General features: G+C 47.1%; 1 protein-coding gene across 3 annotated transcripts in view; it reads left to right on the top strand.

Annotated features, from left to right (window-relative positions):
* Window positions 1-26,542, top strand: part of SPTBN1 (spectrin beta, non-erythrocytic 1) — a 188,884-nt gene that overhangs the window by 116,656 nt on the left and 45,686 nt on the right. For all 3 annotated transcript variants that reach the window (XM_045827184.1, XM_045827185.1, XM_045827186.1), the window contains 6 exons: window positions 7,439-7,590; window positions 17,724-17,897; window positions 21,570-21,661; window positions 22,435-22,515; window positions 22,864-22,979; window positions 26,209-26,321. In XM_045827184.1, the coding sequence (XP_045683140.1) occupies window positions 7,439-7,590; window positions 17,724-17,897; window positions 21,570-21,661; window positions 22,435-22,515; window positions 22,864-22,979; window positions 26,209-26,321 (728 nt within the window). The remainder of the gene's footprint in view (window positions 1-7,438; window positions 7,591-17,723; window positions 17,898-21,569; window positions 21,662-22,434; window positions 22,516-22,863; window positions 22,980-26,208; window positions 26,322-26,542) is intronic.

Genomic DNA, 26,542 nt, shown 5'->3' with positions numbered 1-26,542 from the left:
GTTGGGCACTGGAGGTTTGTTGACTGCTCAACAAATGTTTATTGTGTACCCACTCTGCCAGGCATATGCTGAGGCTCTAAACAGATACAGAGTTAGGTTCTTGGAGGCAGGTATAGGCTTGTTGAAGAGGTAGGATGTGGGATACATAATAAAAAGTTAAGAGACCACATCCTATTAAATGGAGGCTCATTGGAGAGCTGATCTAGACCTGGGTCTCAAAGGAAGGATAAGAGAAGAGAAATTACCTTCCAGGTGAGGAGACTGGTGTAAGCAAAGGTGGGAAAGAAAAGTAGATGCAGGAGTGTCCAGCCTTTTGGCATCTCTGGGTCACACTGGAAGAAGAGTTGTGTTAGGCCACATATTAAATACATTATGACACATAATCACAAAAAGAATCTCATGTTTTAAGTAAATTTACGATTTTGTGTTGGGCTGCATTCACAGCCATCCTGGGACACATGTGGCCCACTGGCCGCAGGTTGGACGTGCCTGGTGTCAAGTGAGAGTTCAGAACATAATGAATAAGATGACCTGTTGGGTTGGAATGCAAAGATGGTATGTAGGGGACATTCCAGAGGAAGCAGGTGCCCAAGGGAAGGCTGCTTAGGACCCCGAATGCCAGGCTCAGAGATCTAGGCTGTTTTATGGCTGGCTGGAGGCCATTGAAGGTTTTGGTACAGTGGCATAACTTTGAAAACCCATTGGTTGAGGAAGGAGAGTATGCCACTGATGTCTAAGGTGGGTAAGAATGGGCAAGGAAGCACCAGGCAGGGGACGTCAGTAATTGTTGGAGGGTGGGGCCTGAAACTGTGCTAGTTGTAGTGAGCTTTTTCTTCCAAACACCCCAAAATAAACTGTTGAAATCATTCTCTTGGCAACAGATCCTGTACTACTTTGTAATCTTTTATTTCGTAACTTCCCATTTGGTTTCCCCAGCGAGACTTCTAGTTCATCAAGGGCTAGAGACCTTGTCTTAGACATAGTTCTGCATGCGATATGCACTCTGTAAATATTGGAGTTTATAAACGCTCTCAATTTAAGATTAGGATTAGCCCTTATCATCTGGCCGTACAGAATTTTCGATTTGCATAGCCAACTGTGATGTGCTCATGGGATGGTTGCTGCTTTGTCTCCTTTCGATTCCTTTTCAGCCTCTGTCCTCACTCTCCTTTCCTACCGTGAACCCAAGTCCGGACCTGACTTAGCCATGTGTCTACACACAGAAGTCGCCCAGGATTGCGTAAGATAGGCCATTATCTTCAGCACAGCTAAAGACGATCCTGATAGAAAATATTCTTGGGTTACACCAGCAGGTTCAGGCTATTCGAAAAGTCGAAGAAAGATTTGCTCTTTTAAGCCAGGTATAAATTCAGTCGTTGGGGGAATAATGAATGTTTCTCTATTTCCCTTATTTTTCCATCCAGAAATTTTCCATGCTTTCAGACCTTCCCCCGTCCCTGGCTTCCACCCCTGTTCGTAGCCAGAGCTGTGGCATATGGTGAATATGGTTGTATTTAGCACTCTGTGTAGAGGGCACTGGAGAAAGAGGCTGTACAATCATTTCCATAATACAGTGCCCTGCTGTCCATCAGAGCGATTTCTGTATCCTGTAGCTTAACTCATGCTAACACAGTGTTCCTTTTTCCAGTCACAGCAAGTTCTTCAGAGTAATTAGTAAATGTCAAAGCACCATAGTCTTCCAGCATTGATAACACCGTCATTCCCTAAAAAGAGAGGAAGTTGACTGTGTGCTTCTAGGAAGGGATGATGTGGAGAAGATATTCATGGCACTTTGGTTAGGGTTAAGCTGATGATTCTCTGTTCTAAATGTCTCATCCTCTTTCTCTAAGAATCCTGTGAAAATTTCGAGGTATTTTATCAGAAACATAAGACAGTGAACCTAGGGGCTTAGATGAGAAAATGTAGCCAATCTTCCTAATCCCTCTTTGCCTGACAGAGCCGTGGAGAAGGCAAAGCGACCCCCTGGGACGCCAGCAGATGCAGCCCCAACATGATGCTGCAGGCTGAGACACGGAGCGGCCCTTCTCCTGCCAACTCTCGTGTCCCCCTCCACCTCCCCGCGAGAGTTGCTGTGCAGATCGAGTGAGCTCCAAGGCAGTGTCACTTTTGTTCAGCTGCATGACGGTGTGATTGCAGGCTTGCCATCTTAAAAATTCTGTGTTTAGGAAAGAACACCATAACAGAATTTTACTTATAATTCACTCCTTCCATGGATCAGAAGCCGACATAGATGCTGACGTAGGTGTTTCCACTCACTCGAAGTTGGGTTTTACTCACCTACTTCTCCAGAATTCTCATTTTCCAGGCAGTTGACTAGAAATTCCTCTCTGGGCCTGTGGAGCTAAAGACTCAGTTGGCTGGGTCTTAGAACCACTTAGAACTGCTCTGGTTCTCAGGGTCCCAGGGACATCTGGTTCTCAAGGCTATGGGAGACTTGTTTTGGGAGCAGCCAAACCTGGGAAGCCAGGTCCTTCCCGACTTTCACCCCTGCACTGACATGGGGACCGCCTCACCAAGCCCCCTCCCACAGAGGGCTGCTGGTTCTTTTGGCCCTTTCTTCTCTCGGTTGCCCTCTTTCCCACCCCTGGACTTGCTGGTGCTGCAACCACCTCAAGCCCTGGCTTGGATCAGCAGAGCCGATGCTGTGCGGTGCTATCCAGGCTGCCGAGAGGCGGCAGAGTCCTCAGGGACTGTCTTGTATTCCCCTCTGCCCACCACATAGTGACAGGCATTGCAAAGATGGGTCACTGAACAGTGTTTAAACCTGAATCTTTTTACATGGAGAAGTGAGGAGACCTGGTTTCTGTGGCTTCAAAGATGGAGTGAGCTTCTGTGGGCCACAGAGACGGATATGGTCTTGATGGAGAGACCATCCCAACGTTAGGAGTCACCCAAGGACAGGAGCAGACCCTTTGACAAAATAGGATTTGGATTAGGGTAGAGAGATTATGGGTGATACTTTATCTTGTATCATTGAAACATGGGCTTTTTCCCCCCCTTTTTAATGTTGTGCCAGAAGTATTATTGCATGGTGATCGAGAACCAGGCTTTGGAGCCAGCCAGCACTCCAGCACTAGTAACCAGAGGTACTAGTTTCTGCTTTGTGGAACAGTGATGAGGATTGCGAAGCCCATATATTGGCACCTGGGGCGTAGTAAGTGCTCAGTGAATCCTATTATTAATTTAATAAAAAAGAAAGAACAAGTCATTTTCTTTTTATACAACTATTAACCTCCTGCCACACACATATAGTTTCCCCTTCTCTGGGATTTTTAAATAGCTGGCCCAGGGGCTGTAGAAGGGATTTTTTTTTTTTTTTTCCTTTTGAAAGAAAGGTGAGTCAGATGACTTCTTAAGGCTTGTTCCACCCTGAGATTATATGAGACCATGATGCCTGATAAATTTCTTAAATGCTTTGAACTGATGGGAGTGCTGCCTTGCTGGGGAAAAGGAGAAGGAACTAATCTAATGAGCAGGTACAACAAGCTGGGCACTTTGATGTGCACTTCACACCCTCTCGTTTAATGCCAGAGCAACCTTTAGGTGAGTCCCTCTAAATAAATTTAATTTGGGGGTGGGGGGCAAGCGCAGCTGAGAGATGCTCACAGGGAGCAGGCCTGCGAGGTGCCCGCTCCTTGGCACACCACCTACCGAGTTTTGGGCAGGGCTAGGCGAGAAACTGCCCCAGCATCAGGCTCAGCCACGTCAGCTTCTTTGGAGGAGATGCAAGCATGATTTGGCTTGATTAACAGCAGTACAAGGCCCTGAAAAGAAAGGTAAAGGGAGAATGGAAATGGTGTGGGGGTCAGAAAAGCCCACTGCCACACTGGCCCCATTGGAACCCGCCCCCCCTCGGCCCCCGAGGTTCCTGCTGCTCCTGCCGAGGCTCCTCTGCCTTTGCCGGGAAGCAGCAGACCCTCTCTCTGTGCAGCACTCAGGCCTGAAGGCAGGGCATTTCTGCTGCCTCCAGCCAGCACTGCAAACCAGCAGGATTGAAAGCCCTTTGATGTGGGTAAAGAGAATAACGAATAACACCCCAATTCGCCTGTCCCCCTCTGGGGTGTCCTCTGCCAAGTACAGTCTGAGACACTGAATGCCAGCTGCAGTCGGTGTGTAAGCCCAAAATGGAAACCAGGGTTTCTCAACCTAGCCTGGCACTACTGACATTTGGGGCTGGATGATTCTTCGTGGGGTCTGTCCTGGGCACTGTGGGATGTTTAGCAGCATCCCTGGCTACTACCCACTAGACTGCCCTCAGTCCTGATATTCACAATTGTCTCCAGGCATTGTCAAACGTTGCCCAGGGAGCAAAATTGCCCCAAGTTGAGAACCACTGGTCTAAACAACCAAATCGGCACGAAACTTGTGGGGGCTCCCTCTTCAGTCACCAGATTTGCTCACACTTATAGAAACTAGAAGTGGTTTCTCTTCCTTCTGATACTCCCACCTGCTCCTCACACAGCTCAGGCACGGTGACAGCAGCTTGAGCCTGGAAACAGCCTCTGGACTGTCTTCCTTTGTCTGTGCCAAGGCTTCTGCTCCTCCTCAGGCGGGCTGCTGGCCTAATCTGCCCCAGCCTGGCTGGGTTGGGATTGCAAGCGTGATGTCATTGTGCCTTCCCAGGAAGGGAGGAACAAAGGACAGAGTCCCCAAGGACAAGCAGCCTCATCCTAAACTGGGTTGCCGGGTAGATTTTTTTCCCCTTCCTTTCTCTCCTTCCTGCCTCAGAAGTGTTTGTTGTTCACCCAGAGATCCATTGTAAGAGGACACACCAAGCTGGCTGGGCTCCGTGTCCCCGGCTGAGCCCGTTTCCTGCCCCTCGTGTGTCACAGGAGTGTTGGTTCTGGTCCAGTCCCTGGAGGGAATCTTCCACACCTTTTCCAGTGTGGCAGTGTGAGCCCAAGGAACTTGCACCCTCTGTGGTTTCTCCAGCGTGCTCACGCTACCTGGAGCCGGCTCCTGAAGCTGTGAGGAGAGGAGATGAGTGGGGAGCAGGAGAGAGGGCTAAAAAGCAAGCCTTCTTTTATTTTGTTTCATGTTTAAACTTCTCTTTCTCCTCTTCCCACCTTCCTGGAGTTTCTGAGGACCACAGCAGCCCTGGGGAGCCCCCTTTGTACAGATCCTCGGCCTGTTTTATTTCCACTCAGCACTCTCTGCTCCCCCATGACCTCTCTGTGTGCCTCCACCTGGGGTGGGGGTGACTCCTCAGGATGCGCTCTGTGGGAGTGCTTGCGCTGTCTTTTGAAGCAGATCCTCAGGATCTCCTCATAAAGGAACCTGTTAATTCGGAGCCTGAAAGAAGCCCGGGTATTTCTGTAATGTGAGAGTCACCCAGGGGGTGACAGTGGGCTGAGTAACCATCGTGCGCTTGTTTATTGAGAAGTACCTTAATCCAAGCAGGTTTTCATTTTCATCGAGTTCCCTTGATAGGCTGGGTGTGGTAGTGACTTTGAGCTCCAGAAACTTATTAATAGCAGCTCAGGATACCCATCAAGGGCTTAATGAAAGACATTTACAACCCCAGTATAGCACATAAAAGATATTTTAAAAAATTAGTTGACCCTAAATACACGTGAACCGTACCTAGGAGAAACCTCATGTATCTGTGTATTCCGATCTGGACTTGCTCTTTCCTCACAGCCAGCCTTAGGCAGAAAAAGAAAGAAAGAAAGAAAGAAAGAAAGAAATACATCTCCCCATGTCACTGTCGTAAAGTTACCATCCATCAGGATGATTGTGTGATTAATAATGCATGTGATCTTTTCTGTGTGACCGACCTATCATGATGTTATTGGTGCAGCTCCTTTTTCAGTCTGCAGCGTGCCCCTCGCTGCCTTTTTCTTTTCCCCCCCAATTCTGTCCTTTCTGATCCTTTGTTTTTGGTCGGCCTTTGTTCCTGGGGAAAGGCCCTTTTTGCCTCTGGATGGGCTGTTCCTTTAGGGAAAGGTTGGGCCAGGAGGAGCTGCTGGCTGCAGCAGGTGGCCAGCTGTCTTGGCAGAGGCCCCTGGCTGCCTCACCTGCCAGGTTGGCAGCAGTAAAGGCTCATCCCACGTCGTCTCTGCCTCCCCTCCCCCCTCCCTCCCTGCAGTGGGGTGGATGGAGGTCTTGGCAAAACGGTTTGGGCAGACCTTCCCAGAATGCTCTGGCTGGCCTGGAATCCAGTACACCCAGGCCACCTAGTACATGCCCCATCAGCAAGGGTGGCTTTTTAGTTGTCACCCTGTGGTGTTGAAATACATAAAAAATGGTTAGGGTTTACCCACTTTTTATAGATTAGTGCATGAATATCTTGGTGGGTTTGGGCTTGCACTGGAAAGAATAGGACTTGGGTCCTTTTGGTGTCAGTTCATGCTCACGGAACTAGAAACAGGGCAAGTACCTGACAGAAGGGTAACTGGAGAAAACCGGAGGTATGAGTTGGGTGGGTCCAGGCCACATTCCAAGGATTCCCATTGAAAGTCTTGCATTTAGAACATTCTTCAGAGGCAAGAAGATTGGAAGGAAGCCTGTTTGTATGGGATGTAAAGGGCCATTTCTAAGCAGATGTGTCTGTAGAGTGTTATGCTTTGAATTGAACAGAACTTCATCACTGAGGCTTGGAGAACTTACTGTTCCCTAGACGACTTGGATGTGCAACTGCTACCCTTTAGAGTGCAGACTAACAGTTGCCTCTTCAGTGAATGGTTGAAGTTTGGAGATGATAGTTGTCTACTCATCTTGTGGAAGGGGGACACTGAATCCAGTATCTCAGCATATTTTTGGCAAAATCTTGGGCTGAGGCCCTACTCTTCCAATGCTTGACCCAAATCTCTTTTAATGCCACCATGTTGCCTGTCATTTTCTGTGTTGTTAACAGGGGTTGGGACCTAGTTGGTGAAAGGGTCATTGCAGATCAAAGTCACGAATGAATTTATCTTATCAGCTTATACCTGATAGTTTGTACAGGGAAGCAACTTCTGAATGTCTTTCGAGCTTTTCTACCCCATATCTTCCCATATTTCTGTGCGCTTCCCCTGCACTCATGCTCGTTTTTTGAAGAACAATAGCTGTGAGACACATTAGAGACTTTATCAGTCAAATGTTGTGGTATTGGCCTATTGGGCAGAATCGCAAAGGACCTTGCTGTAATCTGCTGTGCCCTGCTGCCTCTTCAGTGGGAATGGAAGAAATGAAATGAATGAGAGCAAAGGACATTCTGCTGGTGGTATGCTTAGGGGCTTAAATGTTCAAGGAGGGCACAATCCCTGTATTCTGCCGGAGAGCTGATCATGCTTGAAGAGGAGGTGAGTAGAGGTTTCATTAGAGTTCAGTTTTGCCGTTCTTCTTTTGGCTGGGGTCCCATGACCCTCCTGACACAGAGCCCATTCTGCTGCCCATTCTGTGGTTGGTGGTAAAGCAAGCTCTCCTCTGCTTACAGATGAGCGTGAAGCTGTGCAGAAGAAAACCTTCACCAAGTGGGTCAATTCCCACCTTGCCCGAGTGTCCTGCCGCATCACAGACCTGTACACTGACCTTCGAGATGGACGGATGCTCATCAAGCTGCTGGAGGTTCTCTCTGGAGAGAGGCTGGTCAGTGTTGGAATGTTAAGTGTTTTGCACCGTTGATGGGGAAATATTTTTTGAAAAATGTAATGTGGACTTTTCCTCCTGCTAAACTGTACAATTAATGGTTGATATTTTTGAGAGGAACCACCTTGATGAGTGAAGTGAGCACACTGGGGAAAGCTCCTGCATAAACATTCTGGGTCTGGGTGATGTCCTCGGACCTGTAATGAAGTGGCCTCATTCTAGTAATTTGTGAGGGTGCTGCCTTCCGTCAGAGGCATGGAGGCTGGTGCTGGCGATCAAAGGGCCAGGCTGCGGCACTGGCTCCAGGAGGAATCTGTAGCCCGCGGGATCATGGAATAATTTTAAATGTGTGTTTTATTGATTCTCTGGAAAATCTGAGCTGCTGTGTTAAAGTGGCAAGAATTGAATTCAGAAGTCTCTGATGTTTTTTTGCTTTCCTTCCTGCACACTTTTTATTTTGGGGGTGGAGGTGGAGGGAGAGAGGCTGGTGTTTTGTTGTATCCTTGGAAACTCACAGCTTCTGATGAATTTACAGTGCCTTTTTGGGCAACGGTGTTTTCAGCTCACAGTGAAAATTTTTATCCCCATTTTGCTTCCCAGAGCTACTGCTGCTCTCTCTGATGTGACTTTTTTTTTATGAATCTTAAGCCCAAGGAAGCTTAAACCAGTCTCTGTAACTGACCCAACAGGTTCTGTCTCATCTGGGTTTGGAGTGGATGCTGTATTCTACCAGAGTTCCATAGTTGGAACTACCAGAGTTCTATGCAGTTCCATAGGTGGTGGGTGGGACCGAGCCGAAAGCTGCCGCCCAGGGATAGAGCCCCACATCTGTAGTGACATCACCAGGAAAATATGCTGGCGGTTGGCAGGGCTGCCAGAAAACCTTATTTTTAACTTGATCTCCACCCTATAACTTGACAGCCACATGGTTTTGTGTGCAGATCGACCCACACACCTCTGACCACAGGCAAGGGCCTGAGGTTGCTCCCTGCCATATTATTAGCCCACAGACAGAATTGTGGCGGTGGAGCCTGGTAAGGCAGAGTCAGGGTTTTCTCTCTCCCTGCCCCTTCATTCAAGAACGGGCCCTCTAAAAGAGAGTAAGCCCTATCTCACCTGTAGTGGGTTTTGTCCACGGTCTTCGCTCCTCCTGCACGCAGGCGGTGTTGCCTCATTTTCCTTGGAATTGTGGGACACACTAGGCAAACTAGGTCAGTAAAGGAGGCTTCTGCCTAGGACTCTGATGGCTGCCTGCCTGAGGGGTTTGTAGGGTGATGGCGCAGGGGGTCCACGTGTAGCGCAAAGGCCGGTCGTTGATGGCATTTTAATTTGTTTTTCGAAGTGTGTCGTCTTTGAGAGCCTAACCTAGAATTACTGCACTATCCACTTCTAAATGTAATTTTTGTGACCAGACTTTCCCCCCTACCTCTTAACCTTTTTTTCTTTGTTAATGTTTAACATAGTGTGATTGTTTATTGATTTTTTGGGAAATGATGTTTTGGAGGTAGCTTTTAAAAAAATCATTAAAGGTCACATGGCTAGAAATCAGTTTGAACATTTATTTTTGTTCCAATGTGGTCCAGTCTTGCAGGCTGTAGGGAGTAAGTGTTCGCCTCTGAAGGTCCATAATTCTTTTGTAGCAGGAAGATGGTGTCTTTGATAATGTCCACATAACAAATGGGATCAGGCCCATGGCCCTTTTTTTCTGAACATGGCAACAAAAATACTCATAGGGAGAAAAATGCAACCAACAAAGCATAATTCTTAGTTGTGTGTGGGTACTGCCCACTCCTCTCTTTATTTGCTCCTGGCAATATATCTATCTATCTATCTTTTTTTTTTTTTTTTTAAGTAACCCATTGACCTAGGAGAGTAGATGGGGAAGAGCATGAGACTGCACCTCCTCCAGCCTCTCAGGCAGTCACTGCCAGAAATCGTCTTTAGCAATGACATACCACTTTGTAGAAACCCCAGGTGTCTTCTGTTATTATCTATTCCTCACAGCCAACCCTGATTATAGTCTGGGCAGCCTGGTTAATCTTTTTATTCCAAAAATAAGGATATCATAGAGAGTGAGCTAAAGCTCTTACTCATTTGAACTGGGGCTTTTCAGCCTTTTTGGCCCCATGGCTTATTTGGAACTTTCTGGAGGGGACATAAACCACTCTCCGCTATTGGCTGCAGAGGCTGCCAGGAACTCAAGTCAGAGACCCTCCCTGCAGGCCAGGACCTCCGTGCGGGCTTGCCCCAGAGGGTCCTTGCATAATCAGATTCCAAAACTAACAAGGTGGTTAGAGCTTCCAGGCCTGGGTAAATTAATGTCCACAGCTAAGCATGTATCATCAGATAACATTCAGTCAGCACTGGGCTTTCTGCACCAGTGATCCAAAACCCTGGGTAACATAAACATTTGCTCCCCATTGGAGGCTGTGTCAGTTGGCATTTTAGCCTCAGCACTTAACCACCAGCGTGTCAGTAGGTCGTAGATAAATGTTTGTGGGCCCAGAGTATCTACATTTGCTTTATTAATAGATTCTTGGAGGCAGTTCATTCTTCTGTACAGAGGAAGAAATTTGTCTGATTTTTACTGAGTGAAAATCAAAAAAACATTAGTTTAATGACCCAGACAGTTCCAGCATAACCCCAGCCTGCATTTTGGCTCAGTAAATTTCAGTTAAATGTGAACCAGGTGTTAGGTAGGCATTTGGGTTATGAGGGCACTTGATTCTGACGTACTGGGAACCTCAAAGGGCAGAGGTCCCCCACCTTTGGTCCTGGCTCGGGCAGGATCTGTGTCTGGAGCAGTGAGGGAACTGAGGCTGAGCCAGGAAGCCACTGCTAAGTGGGATTGGGTTGATGGCAAAGAAAACCATTCCTTTTCAGTTCTTCACTCTGAAATTACTGTAGCTCTTCATTAAGGCCTCGCTTTAAAATTCCCTGATAAATATGGACCCATCCTCGATGTCAGCATCAGCTGAGTGGGTAAAAAGTGAGCACAGAACCTGTGCAGGGCACTTTATCACCGATCCCAGGGCCTGATGACAGTGGGACTTCGGGGTGAAGCTTTGTCCCGCAGCAACACTGACGTTTGGAGGGAGCAGGGCCTCTGGTGTAAAGTTGTGAGGCCGCAGCTTCAGTGACAACGTGGAGCCCGCAGGTCAAAACCCAGGTTCAAAGCTCGTCTGTGCCTGCACCCTTCCCTCCACAGGCCTCGGCAGTGAAGAGTGGTTCTTAGCGAGAAGGCCCATTTCCTGCCTTGCTCCTGCCAGACTGAGCCCTGGCCTCCAACTGAAGGAGAACCAGGTTTTTCTGGACACCTCTGCCCTCCCCGCAGCCCTCGGCTGCGTATTTCCAAATGCAGATACCACCGGTTTTTGCTTGGCTGTTGTTTCCTGGTATTCTCTTTTGCTCTGTTAATCCATCCCAAAGAAGAGGAAGGGGGGAACAGTTTTTTGTTTTGTTTTGTTTTGTTTTTTTGTTTTTTCCTGCCACCGATAATTCCAAAACAGGCTGAGCTAGTTGGAAAAGATAGATTTACTGTGAGATTTGATAAGCCTTAAATCCTACTTTGAACTGCTCTGAGTGAGTTTTACATAAAGCGTGTGTTAGCAGAACCGTACTGGTCTGTATTGTTGTGGAAATGGGTTTTGTGGATTGGCCACAGAACCTCCCTGTTCCGTGTACCATCGTTTGTGTGGGAGAATTTGCTTTCGTTCTCAGTAACCAGCCACTGAAGAAGGTCCCCATTAAATTGCGGTCTAATTGCACAAATACAAAAAGTGAATTAGCATAACAGTAATGGGTATTACATGGTAGAGTACCAGATGAATGGCCCTAAAGCCCTGGAGTTCAGAAGGGGAACATGCCCTCTGGATAGGGTGTCAGGAAACACTAGCAAGTAAGTGGGGTCCCAGCTGGACCCAGGAGTAGGTTCAGGTACGAATGTAGGGGCTGAGTGTCAGCAGCGATGCAGAGTGGAGAGAGCATTTGGGGTGGGTATCAGGGAAGAACTGGTGCAGGGACAGCAGCCCAGCTAAATGAGAGTTTGCTTTTGGAAGGAGCAATGATGGTGACTTTAGTAGGTATCACTTTTGATGTTTACTGCCACGCATTATCTCATTTAGTTCTCATAGTTTAATGAAGTGGACAGTTCATGTTTTAGGAGAAAACACAGACAGAGTAACCAGGGTCTTGCCCGAGGCTGGTACTGCTAGTGAAGTAATATAACCTGGACTCCAGCCCACTCTCCTGCTAGTCCCCTCCTTTCCCAGTGCGCCCTGCTGAGGGAGAAGATGCTCCTTGGCAATGGGTCCCAACCAGTGAGGAGCCAGGCAGGAATTAATGGAACACAGGGTATTGTTCCCTCATTAATTTTAATTGGGCGAGGATCATTCATGCTCTTCTAAAGCTCAGAGTTTGATGTGTAGAGAAGTATTTGGGGACTTAATGTGAAATGAGTTTGGCTATATGTCATATTACAGGAGATTTTGGAAATTAGTGCTTCTCATCCTACCCTCTATTAAGTAGAGGGGTGTGTGTATGTGTGTGTGTGTGTGTGTATAGTGAAAATCATTTTGTGATTAAAGGACAAAAGCCTAAGCAAGTGTTTGTCACACTGGTGTACTGTGGCTGGTGAGTATCTTTTCTCTCTCTCTTCTTTATCTGAACAATAAAATTGGCAGGAACTTTAGAATTTACCTCACGTGCTGGTGAGTCTTACATCCTAGCTTGTATTTTATAGCTGGAGGTGACTTTAAAAGGCCATCTAGTCAGATCCCGTCATTGCACAGGTGCTGTAACTCTGGAGTAAGCAGCGTGCAGGGCCGTACAGCTGGTGTGTGGCAGATCTAGGCCTAGAGCCAGCCACTCCCAATGCTCAGAGCCGGTGTTCTGTCCACCCTGCAACCCTTGGAGAGCTGTCGCTCTATGGCGTCAAGGTGGCTTTGGACACTCATGGAGAAGGTCCTGAGAGGGTGGGGTTACCGGGGTGGAATAGCCTGGCCCAGTTCCCCAGTGGCCTCCTGAGACACCCTGCCAGGAATCCTCCCTTGTGTCTTACTCTTCTCCAGGAGGCTGAGTCCGCTCCAGGAAACATTTATTTTCTCCTCTCCATCTGATAAAAACTCTGCCATTGTGATTATACCATAGTTCTGCAAGTCCTGAGGCCCACGTGATATAACTGATCCAAACTCAAGGCTGGGTGGGCAGCTGAGGCAAAGCCATGGACCAGGAAGGGGCCACCCTGCTCCCATCCAACCCCCTCCTTCCTTTCTTAAGGGCGTTCGCTGGGTGTGGTTTATTTAGCCCTACAATTCCCACTCCTTTGGAGTCAGAAAGAAGATGGGTCTGGAGCAAAGCCTGGGGTGGAGCTCTGTTTGGTAAAGATTTGGGGCCAGAAGGGACCTTGGGGAGGGGAGACAGGAAAAAGTACCTGTAAAACACAGGAACACTGGCCATGGTGTGAGAAGCTCATTGACATTATTTAAAGGAGAATCGGTAAAAATAGGCGTTTGCTCAGAGGACTGCCTCCTTGCCTGCAGAGCCCCCCTTATGTCAGGGTCACAGGAGAGTCTGGTGTTGGTATTGATCGTTGCCTCCACATTAACGACACTTCAGACGGCCCCATCAGAAATGACACACAGGACAGAAAGGCACAAGTTGCTGTGGGGACGAACCTGTGTCACACTGGGAATGTGACAGTAATTAATGGAGGCAAGACAGGGAATGCTTCTTTTCCTGGCAGATTTAGCCACTCTTGGGGCGAGGCTCAGGCAAGTGTTTATTGCAGAGAGATGCACCCTCCCCTAGTTCCTAGTTCCATTATGTTTAGGTTTCTCCATTGTTATCTCTCCTTCCTTTTGCGAAGATGGAAGTTTAGTGGTATAAAAATAGCTCTTTAGAAAAGAATTTGAACTATTTGCCAGAGGGAACAGATTCTGTTTTCCTTCGTGTGGAAACCTGCACCCTGTTGGTTCCTGGTGTGGCATGAAGAGAGCAAGCCATGGAGTCCTGGCCCACCATGTGCTAACTAGCTGCATGCATTATGTCACCTCTTAACCAGTGTGTTCTCATCTGTAAAATGACAACAACAGTAATTATTATTTTACAGTGTTACTATGAGGATTAAACATGATAACAGATATAAATCACCTAACAGAGGTGAACACAGTTGCTCAGTAAATGGCAGCTGAGAGTTTTTAGCTTTCACGGGCTATGCAGCTTATATGACCAATGTGTTTGACTGTACAGCTCTGTGAGATCATTAATACTTCCTAGAGTTAATTTCCTATAATCATTGCTCCCCAAACTCACCAAGTATTGTGCCTTAAAGCATCTTAGAAGCCCTCTGCAGCTAACAGAACACAAGACTCGGTGGCTGGTAGACTTGAGCTTCAGTGGTTTTTACTCCTTCGTTTTGCGCTGCCATCTGACCTCACTTGTCTGTTCTTTTGGTTTGCAAGAGGCTGACGCTGCAGAGGAGTGCACTTCAGTTGTGATGGAGTGTGGGGGCGTGCCTTTACAGAGGTGGGATAGTGGGAGGGGAGCAAGTCTCCTAATGCCTTCTACTGTACAGTAGTTAACTTAGTTTGAGTTACTAGCTACAGAGCAGTAATAATACTTAAAATATCTCCAAAAAACCATGATTTTCAGGCGTGTTTCCTAATCAGCTTTGAATTACAGAGATCTTACTATGTATATAAGTTCCGAGTACCCAGGTGTATTTTCATGTCCTCCCCTTCCTCATCTCCTCTCTCCCTTCCTCGGACACCAGCCAGCCACATTTTTTCTCTGCCACCTTTTCTTGTCATTCTGGTCCAGAATTTAATTTGAGGTATGAGGCTTAGAAGAATAAGAGCATCATCATTTGGGGGCACAATTCGCTTCTTGTTTTAGCCTTTCAGCGGGTTATATCAACTTCCCCAGCTCTTAGTGTGAGAGTTCTGTCTAGACCCTAAGCATTTCCCATTGTCTGCAGAAAGTGTGTTATTTATAAACCATTTGAAGCCCGAGGGGCATAGGGAGAAGGAGCACCCCATTCTTTAAGTAGAATTAATTGTTGAAAGGAAAATACTTGGTGTCTTTTGTGATAGAGACACTTTGTGGGTTTGAGAACACTATGGTGATTAGTTTCCAAATTTGTTTATGTGACAGCCCTTTGAAATAATCATTGATGTTATCACCATTGTATGAAGAAGCAGTTGAAAAGTAAGGCACTAATTTGCTGAAAAATGGGGAGATTGTAACATGAACGTGGACATTTTAACATCAGAATCATTGTCTTCTCCACTGATCTGCCCATCAAAACTACTGTATTGGCCATGTATGATGTGCTCCTATGTAAAGTGAACACCCAAGGTTTTGGTCCAAACTTTAAGGAAAAAATATCTATCCTTTTAATTTTTTAATTCAATTTTTTATTTATTTATATTTAGAAACAAAACCAATTATCCTATTCCAGGGTATTTTACATACAGATATCAATACTGCTTTCTAGAGTGACACTTTTAATGCATAAGCATAAATAAAAGAATTAAAAACATACAGAATTAGTACTACCCATGTATAATGCTCATCCTTATTTTTCCTTAAAAAGTTTGTGGAGAAAGTGGGCATTATGCACGCAAAATATAGTATATTGGGTATACCTGGGCAGTCCTCCCCCTGGCTTCCAATTCCTCTGGCTTTTGCCAGTTAGTGAGATTTGTTTGTTAACCATTTAAAGGAGTCTCATCATTTGCCTGAAGAGGTTTGTCTGCCATTTTTATTTCAGTTCTTTCCTTTGTCTCAGATTCTAGCATCTGGTGGCTGGTGCTTGCTGGGACCTGAGTTGCAGCTAGGTCTGCAGTGAACTACCCTGAGCCCACGCAGTGTGGCCAGTCAGCATCAGCATAGTGTCCCTACGGTGTGGCATCAGACTTCCCCGACCTGCAGGAGACTGTTCGCATCCCCTCACACCCTTCCCCACCCACACCTCGCACCCCACGTTCATGTGGGGAGTGTGCACACTTTCCGCTGAGATTTCATGGAGGGAGAGTGGAGGCTTGAATGTCTCATGTCCGTTTGGGGTCAAGTTTTTCAAGAAAAAGTCTGAAGGAACAGTGCTTATGCCTTGTGGAGCTGGGAAGATACTGGCAGCCCCCTTCTATTCCTTGTTCCCCTCCTCCAAGGTCCTTCTATAATTCCATCCACACCTTTCCTCTCACCCACAATTGGGAGATAACCTCGTCTACCCTCGTAGAGACAGACCTGGGAGAGCATCTGCTGCAGGGAGCAGATGCCCAGTCCTCATTGCTCTGCAGTTCTCGTCATGAGGACACTTTCTTTGTGATTGAAGCAGCACCTGGAGGTGGACCTCCGTCCCACCGGTCAGGCAGTCGTGTGCACTGTTGTTGAAGGGAGATGAGAGGAAAAGGCCGCAGAGTGGCAGGGAAACGTCTGGGCCACTGCGTCAGAACTCACACACCTTCTCCTTAGAGGCAGTTAATCCCCACTTCTCAGCGTGGAGCAGAGTTTTACCTAGGGGCTGCGTTCATCTCACAGCCACTTGGGTATGAGAAGAACAAGAGGCTGCTGTGAACAGTCACTTTGTCACCTGTGAGAAGTGACTGCTGATCAGAGAAGATCAGAGGAACTGAAAGTGCGCACAGAACCAGATGCCCGGCTGTGGGACTTCTCCCCAAGGGGTCACCACCTAATCAGGGCCCTCGCCTAATCAGGGCCGCCACTGATCCCGCTCCCATCTCTCCCTCTGAGGAGAGGAGCCAGACAGTGGCCTGCTGGCCTGGTGGCCGACACAAGGCGGCTGTCGGGTGTACCTTTGAAAGAGGGTGCGCCAGTGTCAGCTGCAAACATCTACAGGCTCAGTCCTAGATGAAACTTACCTCCTTTCTGTTTTGACATAATGTTATCACTTGACCTAACATAAGTAACGAATCCTAGCATTTCCCACATACCTGAAATAAATTAGTTCTGAAGTTCCTGAGAGAAGATGCCATTTTGGCGGGGGCAGGGGGGTGGAATGGAGGGTTTGTAAGGGAAGTTATCATAATAGTGTGAAAAGCTTGACTTACAGAAACATTTCTTTTTCCATTGCTATTGTTTTAAAATAGAATCTGCCACTGTGGTTAGGCCTCTTATTTTCTCCAGGTCAAGGCATGCTCTTCTTTGCTTGCTAGTTTTTGTTTTTGTTTTTGTTTGTTTTTTTTTGTTTGTTTGTTTGTTTTTAGGAGAAGAGAACGTCAAGAAAAAAATGACAGTCTGAGACTGGGTACTTAAAAACAGCCACTTACTTGTTACCCAAGTCATCTTCCCTTCAGATATTTCATCTGACAAATAATGAGGATCTCAGCCACAGAGGGAAAGTGGAGAGCGGGCAAGGCATTACCGTGGGAGTGGCTGCTGCCCCTCCCTGGGTGTGCCAGGTTTTGCACACCTGGCTCCTTGTCCCCGCGAGGCCAGCTCGTCCAGCACGCAGCGCGTCTGCAGGCAGTTCACCGTGTGTGTGTCTTTTGCTGTAAAATATTTACCTTCAAAGGACCTCTTTTGGATTTTGATATAACTGGGTAAAAGCAAGAGATATTTGGAGTATTCAAATTAGACTACTCATTTTTTTCCCTTTATCCTTTCTTTTCAGTAGGAAACACCCTTTAATAATCCCTTTCCCTCACCAAACCTCCTGATTCCCCTGGTTTACTGTGTGCCCTCTTTTTTCATTTTGAGCCACCCTTAGGAAGCGATCCAAACCAGCAGGTGACAAACCTATATTTAGTTTAAAGCAGCCAGAAGCTAACTGTTCAGAGGTGTTTTGCAGACTGCATGGACAGCAGCAGTAACTTCGAAAGTCTATGAAAGTTGGGTCTGGTTTTCTCTACACTTTCAGTTCCTACACACATTTGTACATTGTGTAGCTTCCATGGTCAAACCTTAAAGAATGACCAGTCACCATCCCTTGAGTAAACTTTTCCAAGGCTGTTAGGTAAATACTGCCCTTGAACTGAAGGAGCGCACGTGGGTCCGATGTCTTGGTTGTGGGGGGAGAGTGTGCCGCTGAAGGGGCAGCAGGACCTCTGGCACTAGCTCTGGCCTGACTCTGCCCCATTGGATGATGTTTCCACCTGCTCACCCACTTCTAGCCTAAACCCACCAAGGGGCGAATGCGAATCCACTGTCTGGAGAATGTGGACAAGGCCCTGCAGTTCCTGAAGGAGCAGAGAGTCCATCTTGAGAACATGGGGTCCCACGACATCGTGGATGGGAACCACCGGCTGACTCTTGGCCTCATCTGGACCATCATCCTGCGTTTCCAGGTAAGGGACTTGGGCAGGGGATTGGGCCTTCCTCTCGGGTACGAGCATCTTGTGAAGCTGGCCTCGCTGACCAGGTTGAGATGGCATCTCAGAGTCAGGTATGTGGGCTGTGTGTCACATCCAGCTGTCCTAGAGGCACAGCCACCGCATCCTTCTTTAGTGTTGCTGGCCCCTGAAAGTCCTGGCTCTCCTGTCGGATGAAAGGTTTCTGGACTGCATCCCAGCCCACTACTCCACTGGTACCTAATCTAAATATCTGGTGTCTGCTGCTTGGCTCTCAGGAGCCAAGGTAAAAGTTGTGGTTGATGCTCAATTATTAGCACTAGGCTGTCTGAGTGTCACCAGACTGTGGCAAGTATCAGAATTTTTAGGAGAAGCTGTTTAGGATCATGACATGTGTGTAGGCTCTGTTCTTACCTTCTCATTGTCCTTTGTATGTGAGGTAACAGTGTTCAGGGGGAAGTGTGCAAAAAGCCTTAGGCCTGTGTGAATTGGTAGTGCTGCTGTGGGTTTGCTGCAGTGGGAGGAAGGCTCTAAGTAGACAAGTACTCTGAGCCAGCAGGAACTCTGAAGGTCGTCTCGTCTGTTTCCTTCACTTCGTGAAGAAAGGGAGGAGCCTTGCCGAGGATCACAGGGCCCAGACAGGCAGGGCTGCAGCACGCACTTCTGACCCCTTGGGGAAGAGCGCAGCGTCTCAGGACTGGTTCTTCCTCCAGGAGAAAGCTTCATGCTCCTGCTTTTCAATTAAACATTGAAATGCAGGAAACACTTCTTACCCTGTGTCAGGTTACTCTGCAAACAAATGTCCTAACAGGCCTGTCTCCTAGGTGGCCGTGTTCTCTGCGCCTTTCCTTCCTGTCCTGCGCCTTTGATAAAGTCTGATAGATTTTTCTGGGCAAACGAAAATCTCACCAAAAAAGGGCAAAAGCAAAAATCAAATTGTAGCTGTCTTTGTATTCTTATTAAAACTGAGATCGCCCTTTTCCTTCTCGTTTCCCCTGGGATTGGTTTGGCATTAACAGCTTTCTGGGTGTGTGTGTGGGGGAGGAGGGTGGGGGCTGAGCCACACAAAGAAGCTCCCTGCTTGGGTGGTTCCCCAGCCCCACTGATCATCTGACTCCTGAGGGAAGCTTTTTACTAATTCAGATTCCCTGTCCCTGCCATGGTGCTTCTAATTAAGTACCTCTAAGGAGGGAACCCTTGTTGAAGATGACATCATTAATGGAATTAATTACAACAGTCAACGACTTCATTTTCAAACAGAGCTCTTATGTAGGTTTCTGTCGTTTAGTTTCTGAATGATTTAAAAATGGGTGAATGTCATTAAATTTATAACCGTCGCTCTTGGATTTAGGCCAACAGAGGTGGAATTAGCAGGACGCTCCTTGAGCCTCCCCTCTGCTTTGCGGAGTGAAATAGTTCCGTTCTGCTGCTTTCGGCCTGCGGTCATCAGAGCGTGGCAGGGCATCCTGACGGTGGCCTCGCTCCACATGGGGTCAGTGCCCACGCTGGTGAGCTGGCAGACACAGCCCTTTCCAGGATTCTCAGCACGAATTGGGTTGAGTCATTGCCTAATTAGCTACCTGACAGCTTGCCTTTTTCTGTACTTGAACTTGTAAATACCGATAGGTACTTTCTCTCTTTCCTTTGAGGCAAGAAATATAGGCTGTTGACGTCACTGCATGGCCTGCATTGTTGGTGCCTGACATGACCCAGCCTGATTAAGTCATCACCCATTCCACAGACAGATTGCGCATCGGCCAGGCCCAGCTTGCACTCTGACTCCTGTGTGAAGCTTCCCCGCGCATTTACAAAGATCTCTCTTTCCCAGATCCTGGATATACATCCTTGTCATGTGTGTGTGTGTGTGTGTGTGTGTGTGTGTGTGTGTGTCCCTGTTCCTGTCCCCAGAGCTCCCAGGGTGTGGCCTGCCCTGTCTGTCCGTATCAGGTATCCATGAAATACTGATGGTGACATAACAGCTATTATGCTGCTGCCCCTTTAGAAGAGACTAAAAGATGGTGTGGGGAGCTGGAATGAAAGTCTTGGAGTTTGCCTGGTCTAAATAGACAGCTCTTCATTTCAGATGGATAGACTGCGTTTCTAAACTAACAAGTCTGGAAACAGATTCCCTTCACGTAGAAGCATAAGGAAGTTTGCGGGTTAATGTGTAAAATCCCATCTGCCTTCCCTGTTAAGGGTATGTCTCACGCCTTAAGTGTGGGTTAGTTCTCTTTCACACTTACTTTCTGCACGTGAACTAAGGATCCTAATAGTAGAGCTGGGAGTTTATGCAGACTCAGACTTCTCATACTCATCACAGTTAACAATGGAGATTTTTTTTAGAAGTATAGTTATTTCAATATCTAGGTGTTTTTCTTGTTGAAAGTTTTTAACTTTTTAATCTTGTATTTACGTGTTTTATTCTCCTTGGAATGGTTAGAGCCAAAAGATGATCGATGGCCTCCTAGGCCGACCCCTTTCACTCCCAGCCCCCACCCCACATTTTATTATTATGGGCGAGACACTAAAAACAAAAGGGTATTTTGCGCATTTGCCAAAAAATTACATAACTGCTAGGCATCCCTAATCTGAAGAGCTAGCATTTATGGGCTTCCTACCGTGAGCCCAGGACAGCATGTTCCTTGTATAAGTGCACAGCGGTGCAGAGTGACAGCCAGTGTTAGAGTTGCCTCTCCTCAGATGGCAGGCCAAGGAACTCGCCCCAGGACACACAGCAGCTGCTGGAGACTGGGTTCAGACCCAGGCAGCCTGACTTGGGTGCCAGTCAGTCAGGTTCTGTGTATGAGGTTGAAAACGTGTTGCCTGTGAGTGGCTAGTGAATCCAGACAGTCTCGACCGTTGGGGCTGCTATAACAAGACACCGTGGGCTGGGCAGCTTAGAAACACAGAAATTTATTTCTCACAGTGAAGGGTGCTGAGATCAGGGTGCCAACATGGTTGGGCGAGGGCCCTATTCCAGACCATGAACTCTGACCTCGAGTGGTGGAAGGTGCTGAGGGGTCGCTGGTCTTTTTTATGAGGCAGTAATCCATTCATGAGCGTTCCACTCATGACTAAAGCACCTCCCAAAGGTGGCCCACCTCCTAATACCACCACCTTTGAGGGTTACGATTTCAACATAAGAATTCAACATAAGACATTCAGACCACAGCACGGACCACGGAAGCATAGCATTAAAGCTCAGACTTTCTCTGACAGAGTAGGTCAGTGTTCAGGTACCTGTGCACACAGTCCTCACCTTTGAAGGACACATCCTGGTGTGAAAAATGTTTGGTTATGAAAAGCTGAACAGTAGTTTTCTGGAGTCTGATGACATGCAAGGTGCACCATATGAATCACTGTGCTAGCCTGTAGTTGGAAAGACAGGCTAGCTTGAGGGCAGAAGGGACTGACCCCTAATAGGTTCTGGGAAGTCGCAGGGGTAACTTGTCTTCACTTCCATCTTATCTCTGTCTTAGTTCTGGTTGGTGTTTCTTTGAGGCGAACCCTGGCTGCAGAAAGCCGTTTTCATTGCCACACAGAGGAGAGGGTCTATGGGGCTGGGGTTTGATCTAAAGTTTACTCTTTGTATATACAGACCAGTTCTTCTGTGGCTGTCCTTTGGCAGCGGACCCATCCGTTGGTCTAATACTTCTTCATAAATCTTAGATCCAGGATATCAGTGTGGAAACTGAAGACAACAAAGAGAAGAAGTCTGCCAAGGACGCGTTGCTGCTGTGGTGCCAGATGAAGACGGCTGGGTGAGTGTGTGAACTCAGAGGACCCGGGCTGCGCCCCCCAGGACCGAGTCCACTGTAGCCATCATTTGCACATGTTGACAAGTAACTCTTCCACTGCTTCCACTGGGAAGCTTCGTAGCTCGCAAGGAGTCTGTAGGCTGACCTTTCAGTCAGCTCTCAGAGTGGAAGGAGTTCTGATTTATATGCTGGACCTCTCATCGCCACAGTCAGTTTCCCTCTCTTCATTGAGGAAGCTCCAGAGAGCCGTATATCTTGAGTTTTAAAACCCTGAAACCATATTTAGGAATCCCATCCATGATATTAAAATAATAATAACCGTTGGTGGGTTTTTTGCTGCTTCAGGGGAGCCTTGTACAGTAACTGCAAGGGTGCTTTGTGTACATTGTCTGCCTCAGTTTTCCTTCCTTTTATTCTTTCATTGAAATTTCAGTGAAGATATTTTTAGAGAACTGCATCTTTTTTGTTGCTCACTGAAATTGCCAGGGCTCTCAGGCCCTTACTGAGAACCGATGGTGCACCGGGTAACTGGAGAGTCACTTCGGGGACTGCTTGGAGGACAGGTGTAATGGTAATGGCCACGATCGGCCAAGGATGAGTATAGAAACCATAAAAGGGATCAAGCTATATGTGAACCCTTAATCCACCACAGATACAAAGTTATTAATGATCAGTGCGCTGAAGAATGGCTGATTTATTGAGGGTAGGTCTCAAATATGGGGATACTTTTCAGGGAGGTAATTCTGTTGTTTTCTCTTGTGCTTTGTCTCGGCCAGGTACCCCAACGTCAACATTCACAATTTCACCACCAGCTGGAGGGACGGCATGGCCTTCAATGCACTGATACACAAACACCGGTAAACTGTTCTGGGGGAGAATGTTTACGTTCTTCTAGAGCAGATCTAGGTGACCTTGATCCTCATAGGTCGAGGTGATGTTGCACCACAGTGGAAATTTCTGCATTCCATGTGAGAGAATATGTAAAGTCTCCCCAACAAAGCAAACTTCTCCCATTATCCTCAGTTCTCTTAATAAACTCTGGAGTGTTTATTCAGAAACCAGGCTTCATTCATTGATGATTAAATAACATAAGAGTTTTACGCTGTTAAATGGTGACTTTAACTGGGGAGTAATAATTGTGTCTAATTGGCCCCAGGATGTGTTTTCAAGCCACGGTTCTTGTTGTGTCCCATTGTTCCACATAGGCCTGATCTGATAGATTTTGACAAACTGAAGAAATCCAATGCACACTACAATCTGCAGAACGCGTTCAACCTGGCGGAGCAGCACCTTGGCCTCACTAAACTGTTGGACCCCGAAGGTAAGGCCCCAGGATGACAGGTGGGACCTTCAGTGCCTTATAGTGCTGACGGGTCAATGTAAGATCTGCTTTGTATCTGTTTTATTTGTACAATGTGCTTTGGGAATTACACAAGAAAGAGGAGCTTAATTTTGGTGTGAGAATTACTTGCAGATTTGTGCAAAGGATTACATTTGAAAAGGTCTTGAAAGATGAGTATGATTAAAACACGTTCTGAAGGAGATAGCATGCCAGGCAGAGGGACTTGTGTGAGCAAGGGGTGAGGAAGGCTGTTTTGGAGACTGGCAGTTCACTGGGAATGGCGTTTAGAGTGATAGTAGGAATTAGCAGTGGAAAGGTGGGTAGGGGCCCAACAGCTTAAATTTTGGGGGGGTTATTCAGCAGGTAGTGTGGAGTCATTAAAAGTAGGCGCTCCACTCAAGGAAGAGCACCTGCCATAGGCTCTCATTGAATGGTAGTTGTCTGGCTTTCACTGCAAGACAGCGAGCAGCATGGCATGGAGTGGGTGGAGAGTGAGAGCAGGGGCCTCGCTAGAAGGCTGTGCAGTGTTTGCTTGTGAGCAAGAGCATAAATGACGAAGGTGCACCAGGAAAAAGCAGGGAGCATGTGGGTGGAAGAGGGTATAACAGTCCCTTCTTACGGCTTGCTGCGGGAGGCACAGGATCACATTCTCTGCGTGGACTTGATCTCCTTCTACTCCGGGAGTCCCTGCACCAGGGCGCCAAAGACTGACCGCAGGTGGTAGGGAGTTCCCCTGTGTGGGGGCAGTTCCCCGCTCAGAGCTCCCTTACCCGACAAGATGCTAATTCAAGGCTTCTTGTTAGATGAGTTATCACAGGCACTTTTTTCCAGTTTTGAGGAACATAAAAGGATTTTTTTGGTAGTGTTGAAGCTTTCTAGAACCTCTTCACTGTGAGCAAGTATTAAAGAGAGAAAACTGTATGTGAGTGGAAGTTTAAAGTTCTTATAAATACAGAACAGGAAGTTTAACTCCCCAAGGGCAGATTGAGGTCATGAGGCTGACAAGCTGGCTTCTTGCTTTTTTCCAATGCATCAGATTCACTGATACGTTCACTGCAGGAAGCTGAGATAAAATTATCTTTGTGCTAACCCAGTAAATGAGTTCTCAGTATAAACAGAAAACTAAAATTCCTTGGGCTGTGCTACGTCTTCATACTTAACCCCTTCCTTCCTATGGGAAGGCATTCTTCTTCAGCACTAGCTCTTTTGTAAAGAACCTTCGATTTTTTTCAATCCCTGTGACAAAATCTTTTTAATAACTTGCTCATTAGTTAATCTTTCTAATCACTACCCAGTATAAAAAGGGGGGGGGGTGTTCCCTGGATCATGAGACAAGGAACTAAAAATGGCAGTTGATGTGATATCACTTATCCTGTGGGTTTGATCTTGATTATTAATTGCCCTTAACTATTATTAGTTGTCCCAGAGAGCCATCAGTTAAAATGCAATTAGTAGACAAATTTAAAGAAGGTTCTGCTGCTCACTCCTTCTTAGTTATGTCAACATTTTGTGTTTATTGGATTGCACACAAAACTGATATTCTTCTCTGGTCTTCCTCCAATTTGCTCTCTCCTTGGGGCACACTTGGATGGGGCTGAGCAGACTCAGAAGCTGGCCACGGGCAGCCCTGGGTAGGAGTGGGAGGGGGAAACAGTAGGTGTGTTTCTGGCCCCCACCGTCAGTGGCTGCCTCGGCAGGGGCCTTTCCATCCCCATGCCTCTGTGTTTTCATCCTTAAAATAAGAGGAACCATCCTGCCTCGCACAGGGCTAACTGCCAGGAGGACAGAAGTGAGGGTGCATGGGTGAATGCATGTTGAAAACGAGCCTGATCAGTCGAGAGTTATCCTGTGTGTACTCTTCTTGATCTGCCCTGGGTCGAGTAGGTCACCCAGCAATGCCAAACCGAGAAGACTTACTCATTGCAGTCTTCACTCATCTGCTCCCTCCCTCAGTACTTACTGACCACCCAGTTTGTGCAAAACAGCACACTAGACATTTGGGAGGTGGAGGAGCACAGGGCTTACCATGGCAGGGTTCCTGTCCTCAGGAACTTGGTCTTACAAGACAAATAAAATGTCCATAAATAATTACAGTACCTGGCAGAAAGTAGACCGTGTGTCCATACAAACGAAGTCCCTAAGGGAAAAGGAGAAAGTGTTCTGGCTGTAGGGATCAGAAATGGTGTGTTGGAGGGGTAACTTTGCAGTCGGACCTTGACAGATAGGAAGAAGGTGATGGAGTGTGGAAGGCCATTTTAGGCAAAGGAGGGTTGTGAGTAAAGGGAAGGACTGTTGGGAATTCTGGGGTGTGTGGGGGGAATGGTGAAGGGTCCAGTTTGGTGCAGATACTCCACTAAGTGCCTGAGAAGAATTAATAAGCTATAGAATTAGAAATGTCTAGAACAGTGCTTGGCACTTATTGGAAGCCTGCTAAATATTCAGTGGATAGAAGGAAGGTTGTGGCAAATTCTGGAAGACTAAGGGGCTTATACTTTATTTTTCAGACTGAGGGCACTGGCAGGTAATTTTGAGCTAGGAGGAAGGATGTTCCCAATTATGCTTCTGGAAGATCAACTAGGTATTAGGGAAACCCAGTGAGGAAAAGGTGGCTTCAGGTCTGGTTATGTGATACAAAGAGTCTGAACCACAAGGGACAAAAAGGATTCCGTAAATAGAATCACCCAGACCCCAGTCTCAGTGACTAACTGGACATGGGTAACGAGGAGATATCCAAAGACCAAGTGACTGGGAGACATTTTGGTGCCGTTGGCAGAAATGAGGACTCAATAAGCAGGAAACTCAGGGTGGGGGCAGGCAGGGAGGTGAGCATAGTAGTCTGGGTAGTAGCTACATTGCTAAGAATTCTGGCTGAATTCTTACTATGTTCTTTATTTCTGTGTAGTGGTTTTGCATATATTTTTGTGTTGGTGGCCTGGGATCCTTGAGAGAAGGGGTCGTGTCTCTTAAGACTTTATGTCCTAATTGCAATAATAGGAGGCCTTTATGAATATTGATACAATGAAAGAGACAGTGAGATGGTTTCATCCTCATCTGCCTTTTAGTTGGTACAGTGATGGCATGACTCTCAAGTACAAAAAAATGAAGACGCTGACCTGTTCAGTGTTTGACAGTTGTTCCAGAGTGTTCCTGCTGCCCGGGTGGCAGTCCCGTAAGCACGCTACTGAAGGAAGTCTTCTCTGCGTTACAGATATCAGTGTGGACCACCCTGACGAGAAGTCCATTATCACTTACGTGGTGACGTATTACCACTACTTCTCTAAGATGAAGGCCTTGGCTGTTGAAGGAAAGCGAATTGGAAAGGTGAGTTCACACCGACTTTCTGAGTTATGACACACAATTAAGGTTCACTTCTTAACAAACTGCCACCGAGCCCCTGCCCTCCCCTGAACTCAGAAATTTAGCCAGTAGCAGTGTGGGGTGGACTCTCCACATGGATGAATAGGCAGAAGCCTCTTCATCCCAAGGAGTCATGGAGACAGGAGTGGCAGCTAAAATACTTAGGAAGGGATGTGAAGTGGATC

This window comes from Phyllostomus hastatus, unplaced genomic scaffold (genome assembly GCF_019186645.2).
Source record: "Phyllostomus hastatus isolate PE091 unplaced genomic scaffold, TTU_PhHast_1.1 phas_scaffold_78, whole genome shotgun sequence".
Classification (NCBI taxonomy): domain Eukaryota; kingdom Metazoa; phylum Chordata; class Mammalia; order Chiroptera; family Phyllostomidae; genus Phyllostomus; species Phyllostomus hastatus.
This window is presented reverse-complemented; position numbering and strand designations above follow the sequence as displayed.